We start from the raw sequence: 16,083 nt of genomic DNA on the forward strand, positions 1-16,083 counted from the left end.
GGGTGTCCAGCACTGGAGCTTGCTGGTCATTGAGTGGAGCTGGGTCTTAGCATTGAGACAGAGATCTCTGGGAGAGCTCTCACTGATTGATATTACATGGGGCTGGGAGGTCTCTTGTGGTCCAATGTCCTGAACTCAGCTCTCCCACCTCAGAGGCTCAGAGCTGACACCTGGTCGGAGCACCAAGACCCTTTTGGGAAGTCTGAGGTCTTCTGCTCACATTCAGTAGGTGTTCTGTAGGAGTTGTTCCACATGTAGATGTATTTTTGATGTATTTGTCGGGAGGAAGGTGATCTCTATACATCTTACTCCTCCACCATCTTGAAAGTCCTCCTGAAATATTTGAGACATGCCCATCTTTTGGGTCCACCAACATAGGTGAAAGTAAAGTTGGAGTCTGAGTATCTGAAATCAGGCAGGACGCGCTCTTGGCAGGGCCAGAGGTTGTCTTCTATTCTTAACTGTCCTGCTTATCCAAGACAGTTACTTTGCTAGAGCGATATCCAGATTTTGTTATAATAAAGTCCTTCTTTGAGCATTAAAAGTTATTTTCTTTTTGTAATTCTACACAATTGCTCCAGTCTAGAGAAATCTGAGGATTTAAGATCGGGTTTTAAAATCAGAAATGAACACTTTAAAATTCTTTTTTTTTTTTTGTGGTACGTGGTCCTCTCACCGTTGTGGCCTCTCCCATTGCGGAGCACAGGCTCCGGACGCACAGGCTCAGCGGCCATGGCTCATGGGCTCAGCCGCTCCGCGGCGTGTGGGATCTTCCCAGATCGGGGCACGAACCCATGTCCCCTGCATCAGCAGGCAGACTCTCAACCACTGCGCCACCAGGGAAGCCCAACAAATTCATCTTTAATGTATCAAAATTCATGTATTTTTTTGAAGGCCAGATCCCCCGTGAGTTAGCCAGTGACCAGCTTTTTCAGTATATTTTATTTTGAAGAAAGTGGAAATTTTGATTCCCACATATTGGTGTTCACATTGTAAACACGTTTTTAAAAGATTATTGTTTGGGAGTGTGTGTAAATCAGTGCATTTATATAGGAGATAATCAGTAATTTTGTATAAAATTATGTGCTTTAAGACTCTGCTTCATTTCTCTCTAGTGGACGACACAGTGGTTGCTATTCCCTATGGAAGCAGACATATTCGCCTTGTCTTAAAAGGACCTGACCACTTGTGTAAGTAAACTCCGTTGTTGTCCTTTGGGTATTGGGAATTTTAGTCATTATTTATTTATTTATTTATTACATCTTTATTAGAGTATAATTGCTTTACAATGGTGTGTTAGTTTCTGCTTTGTAACAAAGTGAATCAGTTATACATATACATCATTATTATTTATTTTTTGTTTCCAGAAAAGATTAAGATTTAGAAATACAAATCTTAATCCTCTATCATAATATGGTATTTTGAATGCTTCTGTTTATCTTTTGGTTGCCTAGGAGACAGCAGAGACGTCTGTGGTAATTACCTCCAGCCAGTCATCCTGAAAGATACAAAATTAATGTTTCCAATAGGGTGTTCATGAGTTAAGCACATGTTTATGATTTTGTGAATATTAGTTCTCATTCTCTCTCTTCTTCCTCTCCAGTCATTCTCAATGTTTTCCTTGCCTCACCTCTTTCTTTTTTCTTCTTCTTTTCAACCTTCCCTCCCTCTCCTTCATTCTTTCTCTTTTAATTCCTACTCTTAGGCTCCATTACTTTATCAATTCAGGGGAACACAGAAACGCCAAACAGCCTTAACCCTGTGGCATTTGAAGAGAACCATGTGATCTAGTTAAGCATCCCATGTCGTAAAGATAATGCAAGACCCTAACGTCTTGAAGATAGCTTTTGGAATTCAAGATTGAAGGGTAATCGTAACCCCAAAGAACAAATGGTAGCATGGTCCCACCAGAGTTTGTGCAAGAATTGATCTTCAGTCATGGCAAGCCAGCAGTACACAGCCACATCTTTTTTTTTATTACCATGTAGTGCTGTTTAGATGTAGACCTGTAAATTACAAGCAGAAAATTATAGACTATAAACCAGGGAAGGGGTAGGAGAGGATATGTTAGCTTTTTCTGCAAAATTCACTTTCACTGAAAGACTTCACTTCAGTTGGTCCCTTGAGCATTTCTGATCTCCCCTGCTATGATTTTTCCTAGGTTCCTCCAAAGCCATCTATCATGTTCTGCTCTCTCTTCCCTCCCACACACATGCCTAAGAAGCCAATTTAGGTAGCATGCATTATCTTTTGGCAATTGGATTATGAATGAAATCATTCCAAAAAGACAAACTGGAGGGAGACAAATTGGAGCCTGTGAAAGTTCAGATAGCCGACAGAAGCCTTTCTATAAATAAAAATAAGTACATTTCATGGGAAAGGTGGGCTTTGAGAGTTCATGTGACATAAAGGAATAAGTAAAGTACAGTTCAGGCGAGGTCAAAAGATGCTGAGAAGCCACGTTATAGGGATCCAAGTGCTTTTCTAACCCTGAACATCCCCCCAAAATATATTGCTCATGTGTCAAAGGATGATATATGTGTGTACACTGTTACCATTCAAATGATTTGTTTTTCCTCTTAAGAATTGGACAGAATTAACTGCTGGTGTAACAACCTCAGTCAGAAACAGTATTTTTCTGCGCCGTGAGAGGCTAAAATAAAACATCCAGACTAATGCATCACCAAGTGGGCGACTTACTCCTCATTGCAAAAGAAAGAACCCAAGGGAAGAGGTGGAAGAGGAAAATTCATTTTTATAAATGAATTAGTCTAGCCTCCCAGACTTACTTTATGGTTATTATGAAGTAGTAAAGAGGATTCATTTTTATAAATGAATTAGTCTAGCCTCCCGGACTTCCTAATTATGTGATCACTGAGAAGCTGAAGAATTGGCCTTGTTTGGTTTAATTGCTCTAAGGATTTGATAGGTAAAGTGTCAGATGATAGTCATAAAGGATTAAAAGCAAAATGGAATCTGCTTTTTCCTTCAAAAGGCATACTCTTGGTAACATTTGTATAGCCAAGGAGGTTTCTATTTTTTTTTTCTATTTTGTTTTTGTATTTGGAATATAACTCAGCAAAATGAATGTGTAAATAAATGATGCCTTGTTTCTCTGGCAACCCTTTTACCTTCACTCCCAGAAGCTGGCCCAGTATGGGACCAACCTCAGCAAGAGTTAAGGAGGGCCAAACGAGAAGAGTAGACCATCTGTCCAGGTCCAGCTCATCTTTAATCAGAAGTACCTGGGAGGTACTTCTGGGAGGCCTGGTGATAAAATTGAATCAGATACTCAGGCTTAGACCTCCAAGAGTTTTCCAAAACTAGGTTAATTTAATGTCCTGGAGATACTTCCACAAATGAGTGCAAATACATGGAAGGCAGCTCGAGGAGTGAAGGCTAGAGGAAGGAGATACAGAGATGCTACTGCTTTCCTCTGATGACAACCACTGTGGTTCTCCCACTCCAGCATTCTCTCAATGTGCCTTTTATTCTGTGAGGTCCTCTCAGCCCTGGGACAGGGGAGGAAAGCCAGACCTACTCCCAGAGAAAGGCTACAGGACTTCATCTGAGGGGCATGGGCATTTAATGGGACACCAGCATTTTCTACCTGTTGGTATTCCTTCTAGTAGAGAACTTGAAGTAGACAACATCCAGAATAATTTCGTGCAAATACATTAGGTACCTTAGTGCCTCCAGAGACCTTAAAATTGTCCTTAACCCCAAAACCTCAATCTGTAAAACACATAAGAGAGGAGTCATTCTGATCGAATGTGGGTAGGAGACCCAGATCCCTACCCAGGCACCCCATCTTTCTGCTAAAGAACCCCTGACAAAACCAAGGGTCCTTGTGCAAGTTTTACAAACCATCGTTAGACTTAGTCTGTCCGTCTTTCATCACACAGGAGGCAATTATTCTACAATACTCAATCACATGAGAACTTAACCTACTTTGAAACATATATATCATAATTACCCTCACCCTCAGCACGCTCTGACTTCCTAAAACAAAAGATGCTTCCTAGGCTTTGTCATTGGGCAAATTCAGATCGGAGTGCTCCAGGGATCAAGTTCCTCTCTCTGTCTTGAGTTCTTGTGAAATATCATATATGGATATAAGACTGAGTGAAGTAATAAAAAGGATTTTAAAAAGAAAGAGAAGTAAAGAGGATAGTTAGTTCCCTGTCCTTAAGTCACTATAGTTTCTTTATTTTGAGCAATAGCACAATTCAATAAGTAACCAGAAAGTATAAATAAATACAAAGTAATACATGAATATCAGGTCTCACAGTGAGTGCTGAAGGAACTCAGAGAGGCACCCTGGGCCTCATAGAGCAAAAGGGAAACTTCAGGGTATTCTAGACGGAGGGCCATAAAGCCTGAAATCAATAAGATATGTATGGGAGATGGTTTAGTCAAAAGAATAGGATTGTGATAAAGTAAGGTACCCAAAGGAAGTCATCCAGGGAATCAAAGATTTCTTGACAGGGAGCCCTGAATGCTTGGCTAATGAGTTTTAAAATAACTTCATTTGCTGCATAAATTCCTCTGTGATCCAGAGGTGCCCATATATTTTGTTTCTATCACATTTCAATTATGTCAGCCATATAAGGAATAATACTTCTCCCTGACAAAGTTCTTTTGCATGAGGTGTGCTTGCATGTGGTCTGTGGTAGCCCTGGGAACATCTTTCTCTCCTCTTCATGTGTTTGAATGTAGATCTGGAAACCAAAACCCTCCAGGGGGCTAAAAGTGAAAACAGTCTCAGCTCTACAGGCATCTTTCTTGTGGACAATTCTAGTGTGGACTTCCAAAAATTTCCAGACAAAGAGATACTGAGGATGGCTGGACCACTTACAGCAGATTTCATTGTCAAGGTAAGCCCATTTAGGTACCTTGTTTTCGCGCTACCTCCAAACTGGTGTTACTTATAATCCCCTGAAGAGAGAGACACTTTAGGTTTTGACATAGATTTGGAAAGCTTGTTATCCAGGAAATGTTTAATTCAAGGGTGTTGAGCTACATCCTAGACTTTATAAGAACATGCAAAAATTTTAAGGTTCTAGGAAAAAGAAAAAAAAAATATATATATATATATATTTGTGTGTGTATAAGTTGATAAAAAGACCCCACTCAAAAAGCCAACATATCATTAGTTGAGGGATATAAACTGTTTTTAAAACAACTTAGGATACAGTCGTTGACTCACATAAGGTATCTGCTGTCAAAGAGAAAGATTAATTAATGATCTATAGGCTTGATCATGCTTCCAGTTGCAAGGTTTTTCCCCCTCCTCTACTGGCAGCAATACCAAGTTGTTTCCTTCTGTCAGAGCTTCCCTACTCTTCAAGGTAATATAAAACACATTGCTGGAAGCAACATACATGTTCTGTAGGAAAAATGTACACACTAGAAGACCATTTGGGAATACCAGTAAAAATAAAGCATATTTTTCCCTTCAGTAGGTCAGAAGGACCTGAAGGATTTCAGCTGTAAAGCTGTAGAACTTGTAATGTGTCCAGGACTCCATAAATTTCTCATCATAGGATCTGGAGCCAGAGGACATTTGATTTAAGCTAAGGCTTGATGATCCCATGGCAGCTGGAAGTAAGGATGCATGTTGGAAATGTGATAGGCAGTGAGGCTGCATGGAAGAAGGGTTCCAGAGTCCGTCCTCTGTCTCCATCTGCATGGTAGCCCCTTTAATCCAGTCCAGATGCCAGTTACATGACCGTGAACAAGAAGCCACAAACCATCAGAGATAGCTCCCAATAGAAGTGATGTGGTAGGTAGTTAAATAATTTCAGTTGAACAAACAAATACAGTAAAAGAATGAGAGATGCTTTAATTTCTTGAAGCCCTTAGAATAAACCACTTTTACTAATTTCCCTAGTAATTTTCTAGAGTTAATACACATACTGAAAATATAGAACGGATTTCAAGTAATATCGTACATATTTGAACAGTTCACAGAATTGTCAAATGCATTTCATATGTCCAGCTGCCTTCTGCACATCACCCGTAGGTACAGTGAGCTCAGTGTGGCCAAAATTGGACTTGTCTAGCCCCAGAAACCTACTTCATCTTCTTTAATTCTTATCTTGTGGAACAATACACTATTTACCCAGTCAAATCAGAAACCTCTGATTCACACCAATTCCCTTCTCCTATACACCCCTAGTTAGACATTAAACTTTGTCAGCTCTACCTCCATACCATCTCTGAAGACTGTTCTTTCTTCTCCATCCTTGCCACCACTGTCTTAGGTTAGGTCTTTGAATTTCTCACCTGAACTAATGCGATGGGCTCTGAATTAGCTTCCCAGCCTCTGACCCATTGTCCATGTTACCTTCAGAGTGAGTTTTCCAAAAACCGGAGTGAGTTTCCCCTATTCGTGCTCCTGCGTTGCCCCTCACCTCCACTCATTGCTTTGGGATTAAAATGCAAATCCATAGCCCAGCATCTGTTACTCTCAATAATCTGGATTCTGTCTACCTTTCCAACCTCAGCTTTGACTTTTCCTCTCTGTTTCAGTCAACTGAATGACTGGCAAGTCCCCCAACATCTTGCACTCACATAACGCATTACCTTTGCGTAATGCTGTGTCCTCTGTCTGCGATGCTCTTATCTTTTCTTCCCCCATTTTCTTCACTAACTCATACTTGTACTTCAGGACTTTCTCCTTCCAGAAGCATTCTATGACTTGACCTCAAATTCCAGTTTCCATCACATCTCCCCTCTTCGTGTTCCTCAAGGGCAGGGGCAGAATCATATCTGTCTTCATATCTCCGTAAAAAACCTGACAAGTGCTGGATGAATAAGGGACTTTTACCACATGGCAGTTGCTGAAGTGGGACAGTTGTGACATCTTTATCCTTCCTGAAAGGACACTGAATCTGAGGGAAGTTGAGTGATGTGCCCTAGCTCACACCAGCGACAAGCCGGGACCAAAGATCATGTCTCTACTTCTGGCTCAAAACTCTTTTTAGTATTCTGTGTTGCTTCTAAGAGGGTATTTTTCCTCTATGTATAAATGTACATATTAAAGGAAAAATGAACTTTGAGGAACTTTTTGATGCTTTTCTAGATTCTTGGCACCTGTAAGTATCTTCTTTCAGAAACAGGCTGAGCTATCATTTTACTGTCTTTTGCATTATATCCTCTTTGGTGACCTAGGTTCAGGTTGCAAATGAGAGGAGATTAAGGTTTCATTAGAAAATATCAGGATCAAATAAATATAAAGTTATTCTAAAATAGATTATATAATTCTTAAATACTTTTACTCAAACTTGAAAATGAGCCAGATAATGTAAGGAGATACAGGGAAAAAGAAGAAAATTACCTTTTTTGCCAGTGATTTATAATAAAGCAACATTTTCTCCCTTAATTTTCCCCAGGAAATAGCTGAAAATGAAAGATTGTCATTTGCTTATGCCATCTTTCATGATTTAGGTGCTTAGAAATTATACACATAGTTTGTAATTCAGTTTTCAGTGTCATTCAAAGTATAATCTCTTTTGCATTATACATTAATTTAAGTAACAACTTCCTTTCTAAATGAAATGCATAGGGATCAGAATGGTCGTTTATCAACATCTCCTTGGAAGTTTATTGCCAAAGTACCATTTTTGTTTATTTAAAAGGAAAAGACTTTTTTGCACGTAAGGAAGATTTTCTCACAGCGAGAATTCTTATATATTACGATTGGTTCCAAAATTATTTTTGGAATCTCTTTTCCTGGCCGCCTTTAAAAATGGACTAAATGCTCATCTTACCTCCTACGGGAACATGTCTTCCAAAAATTTGTACTTCATACACTGGCTATACATTTTTGGCAATGCTAGTGTAGAGCGGTAAAAAGGATAAACACTCTAGAATTTTGTATATTCTCCTACTTACTGGGGGTGTGACCTTGAGTATGTTGTTTCACCTCCTTGAGCCTATTTACTCATTTGAAAAATGGTGATAAAATCTCCCCGCATAGAGCCTTTGTAAGGAATTGAATGAGATAGTGTGTATAAAAGCAAACAGAACCAAGTGACTTCCTTTCCATCTTTTTCAAATGCTTTAACTTCCAGTCAGACTTACCACGATACTCTGTCTGCACAATGGCAGAAAACTGCTTCTCTGAAGATAGTCAGAGGCTGATTGATTTACAGGTGGTACACCCAGGAACAGTTTGGCAGGTATAGCTCTAAGACACATAGAGGTGGGCATAGCCTGGCTGTGACACCTATAATCACATTCATTGTTAGGGGTGATTGGCTATTGGCTAGATGATTGTCTGGCTTAGCATACCCTTCTTCCCTTACCAAGCCACGTGCATCTTTTCTGAAGCTACTGACTCAGTGAAAGATAAGGACCTTCCCAGATTAGAAGAGGGGTTTTTTTGGCCATAGGCCAGTCTTTATTCGAACACTGAACTTAGCTCTACTTGTGAAAGCAGCTAAGGTATATTTATACATACTCAGTTCGTGCCCATTTTTAAAATTTAAGAAAGCCATATTAGCTGGAGAGAAAAGTGACTGATGAGTACCTACGCCACCAAAGTAGCAGAAATACACAGCATAATAGTAAACCATCAGCATATTCAAAGCTAAGAACACTGATTCACAGTTCATGCACTGACAATCAGAGAACAGCTATTTCCTACAGAGGATAATTTTCTAAATGCATTACACTTCCACAGTTGGGGAATTTGGTTAGGAAGATTGGCATTATCCCAGTTTTTGCCTAAGTACTCCAGGGAATAGAAAGCTGGTGTTTCTATTCTCAAAGTTAGGGCATTAGGCAGAGATGATGCCTTCATATTTCTTTCTGGACAGCCTTGAGCTGTACATAATTCAGCACACCCCAGAATCGTTTTTATTAAAGGGGGCACAATAGGAGGGGGCCCTGGACAGAAATCACACATGCAAAATTATGAGAGTTCACGTCATCAAGTAAGTTTATAGAACTTCCATGTATATTCTTCTTTCTTCATGCGTGGGGCAGATTGATTTCGAAATATGGTATCTGCCCTCTCCTAGCTCATAATGCCATTTGACAGATAAAACACTGAATAGGAAATTTTGAAATAGTGGTGCATATCATTAAGTACCAAATTAAAATGGATAGTAAAAGCTATAGATGCTTGCTACAAGCTAATGTGATGAACACACACTTTGTGAGACTTGGGCGTCCTGTGAATCTCAGGTAGGATTGAAATCACCGACTCTTTTCTCCGGTGGAGGCTGAGCTTTGGCAAATGTTTAATTCCCAGTTGATTTCACCGTGCCACTCAGCCTGTCTCTAGATGGACCCCATACTGGTCAACCTATGTTCATACAAAGGGAAAATCATTGTTGTAAGCCAGACATTCTAGAGCGGAAAAGTCTAAATTAACTATAGGGGAAAAAGAAGCATGTAATAAATAGTGATTTCATTCCCCCAATAAACATGCTCCTTTATGCTAATCGATTCCAAGAGTTTAGGACTGAGCTGATTACAATACCCTGCATTTCTTGTTGGTTTTCACACATTGTTCTACAAGTGCAACAGCTAGGTTTAAGATACAGAGTCAGAGAACCAACCCCTCACCTTTCTGTGATGCTGAGAGAGGCAGACCCCTGCCCAATCCTAGCCCCGCTGGCTCCACTCTGCTCATTCCTTTTCTGCCCTCCTTCTGCATCGCAGCACTGAGACAGTCCTTCTCTTACCGAGTCTAAGCTCTCTTTTTGCCACACAACAGGCCAATAAATCAGGAGACGAGGTGCCAAGGCAAGGAATACAACTTTATTCGGAAAGCCGGCAGACAGAGAAGATGGCAGACTAGTGTCTCTGAAGAACCATCTTATCGGGGGTCTGGATGCCAGTTTCTTTAATAGAACAGAGAGGGGGAGGAGGTGGGGAAGTAAAGTAAAAAGGCCATAAGTTTTGCAAATATCTCCTGAAATGGCCAGCCTCGGGGAGGGGATGTGTTAATTCCTTCTTTCTTGCAGCCATTCACAGGTAGACGGGGTCAGGATGTTTCCCTGAACAAAGGCACTTTGGTTTAACATTCAGGCAGAGGGGCAGGGTTCCCCGAGGCAGGCCATTATGTACAGGCAGTATTCTTTTAGTGAGCAAAAGCAAAGATTAAAGTAAAAGAAACAGATCCAACATGTAGTCAGATTTTGTTCTTCCCTGTAACACATCCAGTAGACTCTAGTTTGCCCTGCCTAGCATCTTCGTCCTGACACATTGCTTCCACCTCTTTGTTCCTTAGCCAACATTACACTCATTATTTCCAAAGAAGCATCCCTGATCTACTGCCATACGCAAGGGCTTTGGGCAGTAAATCCATAACCAACATCTCTCATGCAACCCTGAGCCCAGGGCCTATGAGCTGAACTGCTGTATCTCCCAATATTGAGGTCTGGCATTTTAGGACGACTAGAAAACTCTATAGGAAGTGTAAAAGTAAAGTTGGGTGCTACCAATGTTTTTTTCATTATTTTTACTGAATAACCTCTAATCTTAGCATTTCCAACTGTTAGCACAGTAGAAAATTGAAGTCTATGTTTTATTCCAATAATAACTAGCATTTTTATAAGCCCTTTCCGCTACACTATCCTGCCGAAAGAGATAACCTTCAAAGGAGGGTGAAAAGTACTTTGGGGTGAGGGCTGTGTTGTAACAATACTGTGTCTTTTCATAAAATGTATCAACATAATCAATTTTGTCAACAAGAAATGATTATTAACATCTTCAAGAAAACTGCAAGATGTATATAAAAAGATAACACTTCCAAGAATTTGTCACAAATAATAGTTTGCAATTCCAAAAGTGCTTGAAAGGACCGTGGTCAGTAAATAATTCATTTGGTTTTTTCATTCATGCATTCATTTATTCAATTGTTTGGACACCTACTATGTGCTAAACATTGTAGATGATGCTGAAGGAAGAGCAATAAGCAAGATAAGTGATACTTGCCTTCGTGGAGTTTACAGAATAAGGAAGAGAAAGGCAAGAGAGTAACAACTGTATCAATATTAAGTATTTGTAACCACCTAAATGCTAATAAGAAAGATATGATTATTGTTGCATATTCTTCAAAGCCCACAAAAGCATTTAAAAATATTTTTACAGTTTTTTGATGATTTGCTATCACCGTCTGCCACCAGAACAGCCCCAAATTAAAATATAGGAGACTGAGGCATTTAATAAACAGATTCCCCTCTTTTCCATTTTATTCCCTCCCTAGCAAGCATACTGATTTATTTCCACCATTTCCAAGCCTTCCCAAGTCACGACATCCCTGGCTGCCCTAAGAGCAGGTGACCAAGTTGAATACCATTGTGGGTCCGGGGGTCCCAGCTCAGTGACTCACAGTGGTAGGTCTGCCCACAGCTCCCTTTTGTCCACCTCTCCTCATGCCAGAGCAGCAACTTAACTGCCGGCAAGGCGGGTTGAGAGAACCCTGCCTGCTCGCTGCCCTGCGAAAGTTTCTACGACATTCGAAAGAGAAGGGAACCTAGTTGGCGAACATCCCAAGGCTCACAAGTTACCCTTTTCCCCACTGAGAAGGAAAAGTATGGCATTTCATAGTGCTTCATCTGCAAGAGCCTATGTGTGCTTGATGTCTTTTGTGAGTTTGAAATCTCTCCTTGATTCCTTTGATTTTATGTGGACTTAAAACTTACCAGTTATCCAAGCACATATTTGTACGCCCTGCAGCTCTACCATGACAGCGTGATCAACTTATGGAAAGTGACCAGTTTTGTCTTCTCCTTTACTTTCAATGTGAGAAGTTATTATATAGAGTTAGAAACACTGAACCATTATAATTATAGGAAGAAAAACTTGGTTTGGAACATTCTTTTTCCTTATTAACTTGAAGAGGTCAAAATTACATATGCCAGATGGTTTAGTTCCCTAAAACCAAATTCTAATGTGTCAAACTGAAGCTTTCAATGTACATTTGAGAACCCAAATCTGATGTTTGAGGATTTAAGGTTTATGAAGCTCCAGACCTAATGATAAAAAGAGTCCCAGCAGCCCAGAATTAATAAAACCAGGAAAAAGGAACACGGTGGTTCATCTCTGTAAGCGACAATTTAGGCCATCAAAGTTAGGCATCCAGTTAGCCTCTTCTTTTTTTTTTTTTTTAATATTTTTTCTACTCTAAAATGTAAATGTAAAATTAAGAAGATACTGAGAAGAGTTACAAGGATACCACTAAAGATAAATGTCTACATCTTCACAACAGTGATAGGATTGCTTGGTACCTAGAATGGCAGCTTTAGAGACAGGCAGACCTGCATTCAAAGCCCTGCTCTGCTGGTTCCTTGCTGTGTTGCCTTGAGCTAGTCACTTAACCCCTGTGAGCCTCATTTTTTTCATTGTAATGTAAATGTGGATGCTAATGCAGAGTAGTTTTAAGATTCAATTTAATATAAATAAAATGTTCCCTGCACACGGTAGGAATGTAGTAAGTACTGGTTGTTGTGGTAGTTGTAGCTGTTCTTATTAAAAGAAGGCAACTATTGAGAAGGGAGAAGCAGGAGTGCTTTCAGGGCGGAAGGAACCAAGCAAAATTATGAGATCAGAGATTTGGATACACCATAATTGGTTTCATCTGTTTGAAATAAGATGTCCGTGTTCTTTCCAGTCTCTTTTCAAATCTAGGCATAGAGTCTCTGCATTTGTGGTCATTGTGCATCATTTCATTGAACTCATTGAGAACAATATTCTTTCTAAGCTGCTTGTATTCTTTCCTTCAACATGGTATTTACTAACACTCCCTCTTGACGCTAAAACTCCTTGACATTCATGCCTTTCTCTTTGGGCATGTGGTGGTTTTCTTGGTAATTCCCAGGGAGCTGAAAAAAGGACCTGCTCCATTTATTGCCTCTTTAAGCAGACCAGAAGATAAGCCGGACACTGTAGATATTCTAGAACAAGATTTCTCCAAGTATTTGGATGTTATATCCTCCTCATTTTGATTCCCGCACCCCACTGCCAACACACACACGCTTTCTTAGGGCTTAGTTTAATTTCTAGCATCCCGAAAGGGACCTCTGCAAAATAATCTGTCTCTCCAGATCTAAACAAATTTTCCGGTCTTTTTATTTTTAATGGAGCTTGTGTTCAAATGAGAGTCCTCTTCTAATAGCTTTCCAGCATGACAATCACACATCCCAAAAGAGCAATCGGCTTTTGTGAGCTTAAAAAAAAAAAAAAAAGCTTTCCAAAGAATGTGATTAATACTACCTCCCTCAGCAAGCAATTAGATATCCTGTATCTGACACACAGGACTGAAAAATATTAATCTGTAGGCCATGCTCCCCTTTTGTGAAAGACACTGTATTGCTTCAGCTGTTGTTGCTTTAAAGTAGGGAATTGTATCACTGTTTATTCTAATTAGGAAAGACCTGGATGCTCTGTGGGTCAGAATCCTAGCATAATATGAGATATTCTGTAGCTTTTCTCTCTTCTTTCTCCTTTGCAGCGCTTCCAGATTTTCTGAGGAACATTTCACATTCTTATCCAAATGCCAAAAACTGAGCTAGGGTTTAGCACCTGTTCCTTCGGTGTTCCTATTTCTGTCTGCACCCTAGGTATTTAATCCAGTTTTTAAACTCAGTAGCAAAAAAAAAAAAAAAAGGCTATCTTTTTAAAAAAATCTGAAGCCCAAATCCATCAATTTCTTCTAGATAAAGGGGAGTTGGAACAGTGCTAAGGCTTGAAAACATTAACGAAGACTTAGGCCACATGACTGTGCTGACTGTTGCTTCTCTAATTGCTGTGATGGAGTTGGAGCTGTCCATGGAACTTCCTTTAGTATAATAAATAGCCCGAGCCTCGCCCTTGCCCAACTGTCTAAATGTTGTATGACGTCATTCTGTCTTTGTAAAAGCAAGGCGTTGTTCCTGCTGGATACTTTTCCTTCTCTTTCAGGTTGAGTTTGTTTCCTCAATCTTGTACTTTTAAACTGTTAAAGAATTATTGCCTCACATTCCTCCCTTTTAAAAAACAAAGGAGCTATAATTTTCCATAAACACATGTTTTATTTGAAGTAAATGCTTTTATAATGTAAGTTGGTGTTTTTCAACGTTTGATTTTTGGACTGTCTACGTTTGAATTGCCTGGATCTCTGGGCTGGAACCCACGAATTTGCATTTTAGCGAGCTTCCCATTGGTAACTTTGCACATTAAGATATGTGAATCACTAAATTGCCAGGAAACTCCAAGCATGTCTCTGAGTGGGAAGGGCTCCTTAATTCTTTAACTCTTTATTTCTCTTAACCAATGACAGTACCTTTAATTTTTTTGCAGCATATTGCATTTATAATTTTCTTAGAACAAGCTGTCTATTTCTGAACCTACATTGAAAAATCCATATAATTTTACCTGTCATACCAGAGAGGTTGGAAATAAAAGAGGGTGAGGGAATGGAATAAGTGGCTTGGGATACAGTCCTGCTAGCATCACAAGTTGAGACGTTGCCATTCCTTGTCCTGTGGTGACAGAACTGAGAAGGTGATGATAGTGATGGTTTATGCCAGGACCGTTTGCTGGTTAGATGGTAAGATGGGTGATACTGCCATTGCCCCTTCTCTCCCAGTGCTGTCCTGGACACAGCCTGAGGCCATCATTACTACCACACGTCCTTGTCCAAGCTGCAAGGAGCCCAGAGGGCACCCCTCTGTCACATTAGTTCCTCTGCTTTGCCATTGTCTCCTGCAGATCCGCAACTCGGGGCCCGCAGACAGTACAGTCCAGTTCATCTTCTATCAGCCTATCATCCACCGATGGAGGGAGACGGATTTCTTTCCTTGCTCAGCAACCTGTGGAGGAGGTAATGGTGCTCACTTAGTCTAGGAGCTCTTGGCGTCTCTGAGGGAAGACTCAGCTGTGATAAAAATAGTCACTTCGGCATATGGAAGTGCTGGGTGCGTCGAATTCTTTCTTCTCAGTGAGGCCAAATCCTGAAGCCTTCCTGTAAGGCACATACCTCAGTGTAGATGCCCCAGGAACGTTTTCCGTCTGTAGAGCCCCATCAGAGGAAATGGTCTTTCCTCCTTTCCTTGATTCATGGAAGTCCAGGACGAGCTGTGTCGGACCCAGGCAACAGCTTGGTCTAGAGGTGATTCTATTCATTTGAGAACAAACTACTCTGGTTGAATGAACTTATCTATTAAGAAATCAAGTGAAGAGTGTTTATCAGGCCTTCTACGTAGCATGATGTATCCAAGGAGAATCAGAGATTAATTAAAGAAAACAGTTTATTACCAGAAAAAAAAAATCACTGCACCATAGACTTAGGCTCAGTTATTTGTCAGCTCTACCCTGTCATCCATACAGTAAAAAGAATGCCACTTGACTTATTTATACATGAAAACACATCTCTCCTGAAAAGTCACCAGACAAATTCCCATCTCTGCTCCATCGTGTCTGTAACATGAACAGCATTTTGCGTTACTGGAAAAGGTCCCCCACACCTTTAATAATTACTACAATGGCTACAGAATAATTTCCATGAATTATTTTATAAGAATTTATTTAACCATATCCCTCTAGAAGATCATCCAGTTCATTTAAACTTCTCTATTATAATGTAATGAATAACTTCATACCTAAGTATTTTTCTCCTTTCAAATTATTTCCTTGGACTAAATTCACAAGAGTGAGTTTCAGAATTTTTGTGGCTATATTACCAAAATTCTTTCCAGAAGGGTAATAAGCAGTCTATGAATATTTTAGTCTCATTGCTAACTGAGCCAGTATTTGTGGACTATCACTTTTTTAAAAGTTTTGGTAATTTAATGGGTATAAATTTTATGTATATTCCTTTAAAAATGAGCATATGAAATAACTTGTAGCTGCAGCTTCATGGAAGCCTGTTAATTGGCTCACTTTAAGTAGCTAATCCACATAGGTATCACTATATTATTTTGATAAGAGAAAAGAAGGATATTACCTCAAAATGGAGACAAATGATCATCCATTACTTTTCATAAAACAATAAGAATATATGATATAATTCATCTTCAGCTGTGTTACCTGTGTCTGCATCATGTGAACAAACTGTTGAAAAGGAGGTTCTATAGAGCATTGTTC

General features: G+C 39.8%; 1 protein-coding gene across 2 annotated transcripts in view; it reads left to right on the forward strand.

Annotated features, from left to right (window-relative positions):
• ADAMTSL1 (ADAMTS like 1) overlaps window positions 1-16,083 on the forward strand; it is a 1,031,718-nt gene that overhangs the window by 732,252 nt on the left and 283,383 nt on the right. For both annotated transcript variants that reach the window (XM_060155110.1, XM_060155111.1), the window contains 3 exons: window positions 1,116-1,190; window positions 4,720-4,877; window positions 14,710-14,821. In XM_060155110.1, the coding sequence (XP_060011093.1) occupies window positions 1,116-1,190; window positions 4,720-4,877; window positions 14,710-14,821 (345 nt within the window). The remainder of the gene's footprint in view (window positions 1-1,115; window positions 1,191-4,719; window positions 4,878-14,709; window positions 14,822-16,083) is intronic.

Source organism: Lagenorhynchus albirostris, chromosome 7 (genome assembly GCF_949774975.1).
Source record: "Lagenorhynchus albirostris chromosome 7, mLagAlb1.1, whole genome shotgun sequence".
Taxonomy (NCBI): domain Eukaryota; kingdom Metazoa; phylum Chordata; class Mammalia; order Artiodactyla; family Delphinidae; genus Lagenorhynchus; species Lagenorhynchus albirostris.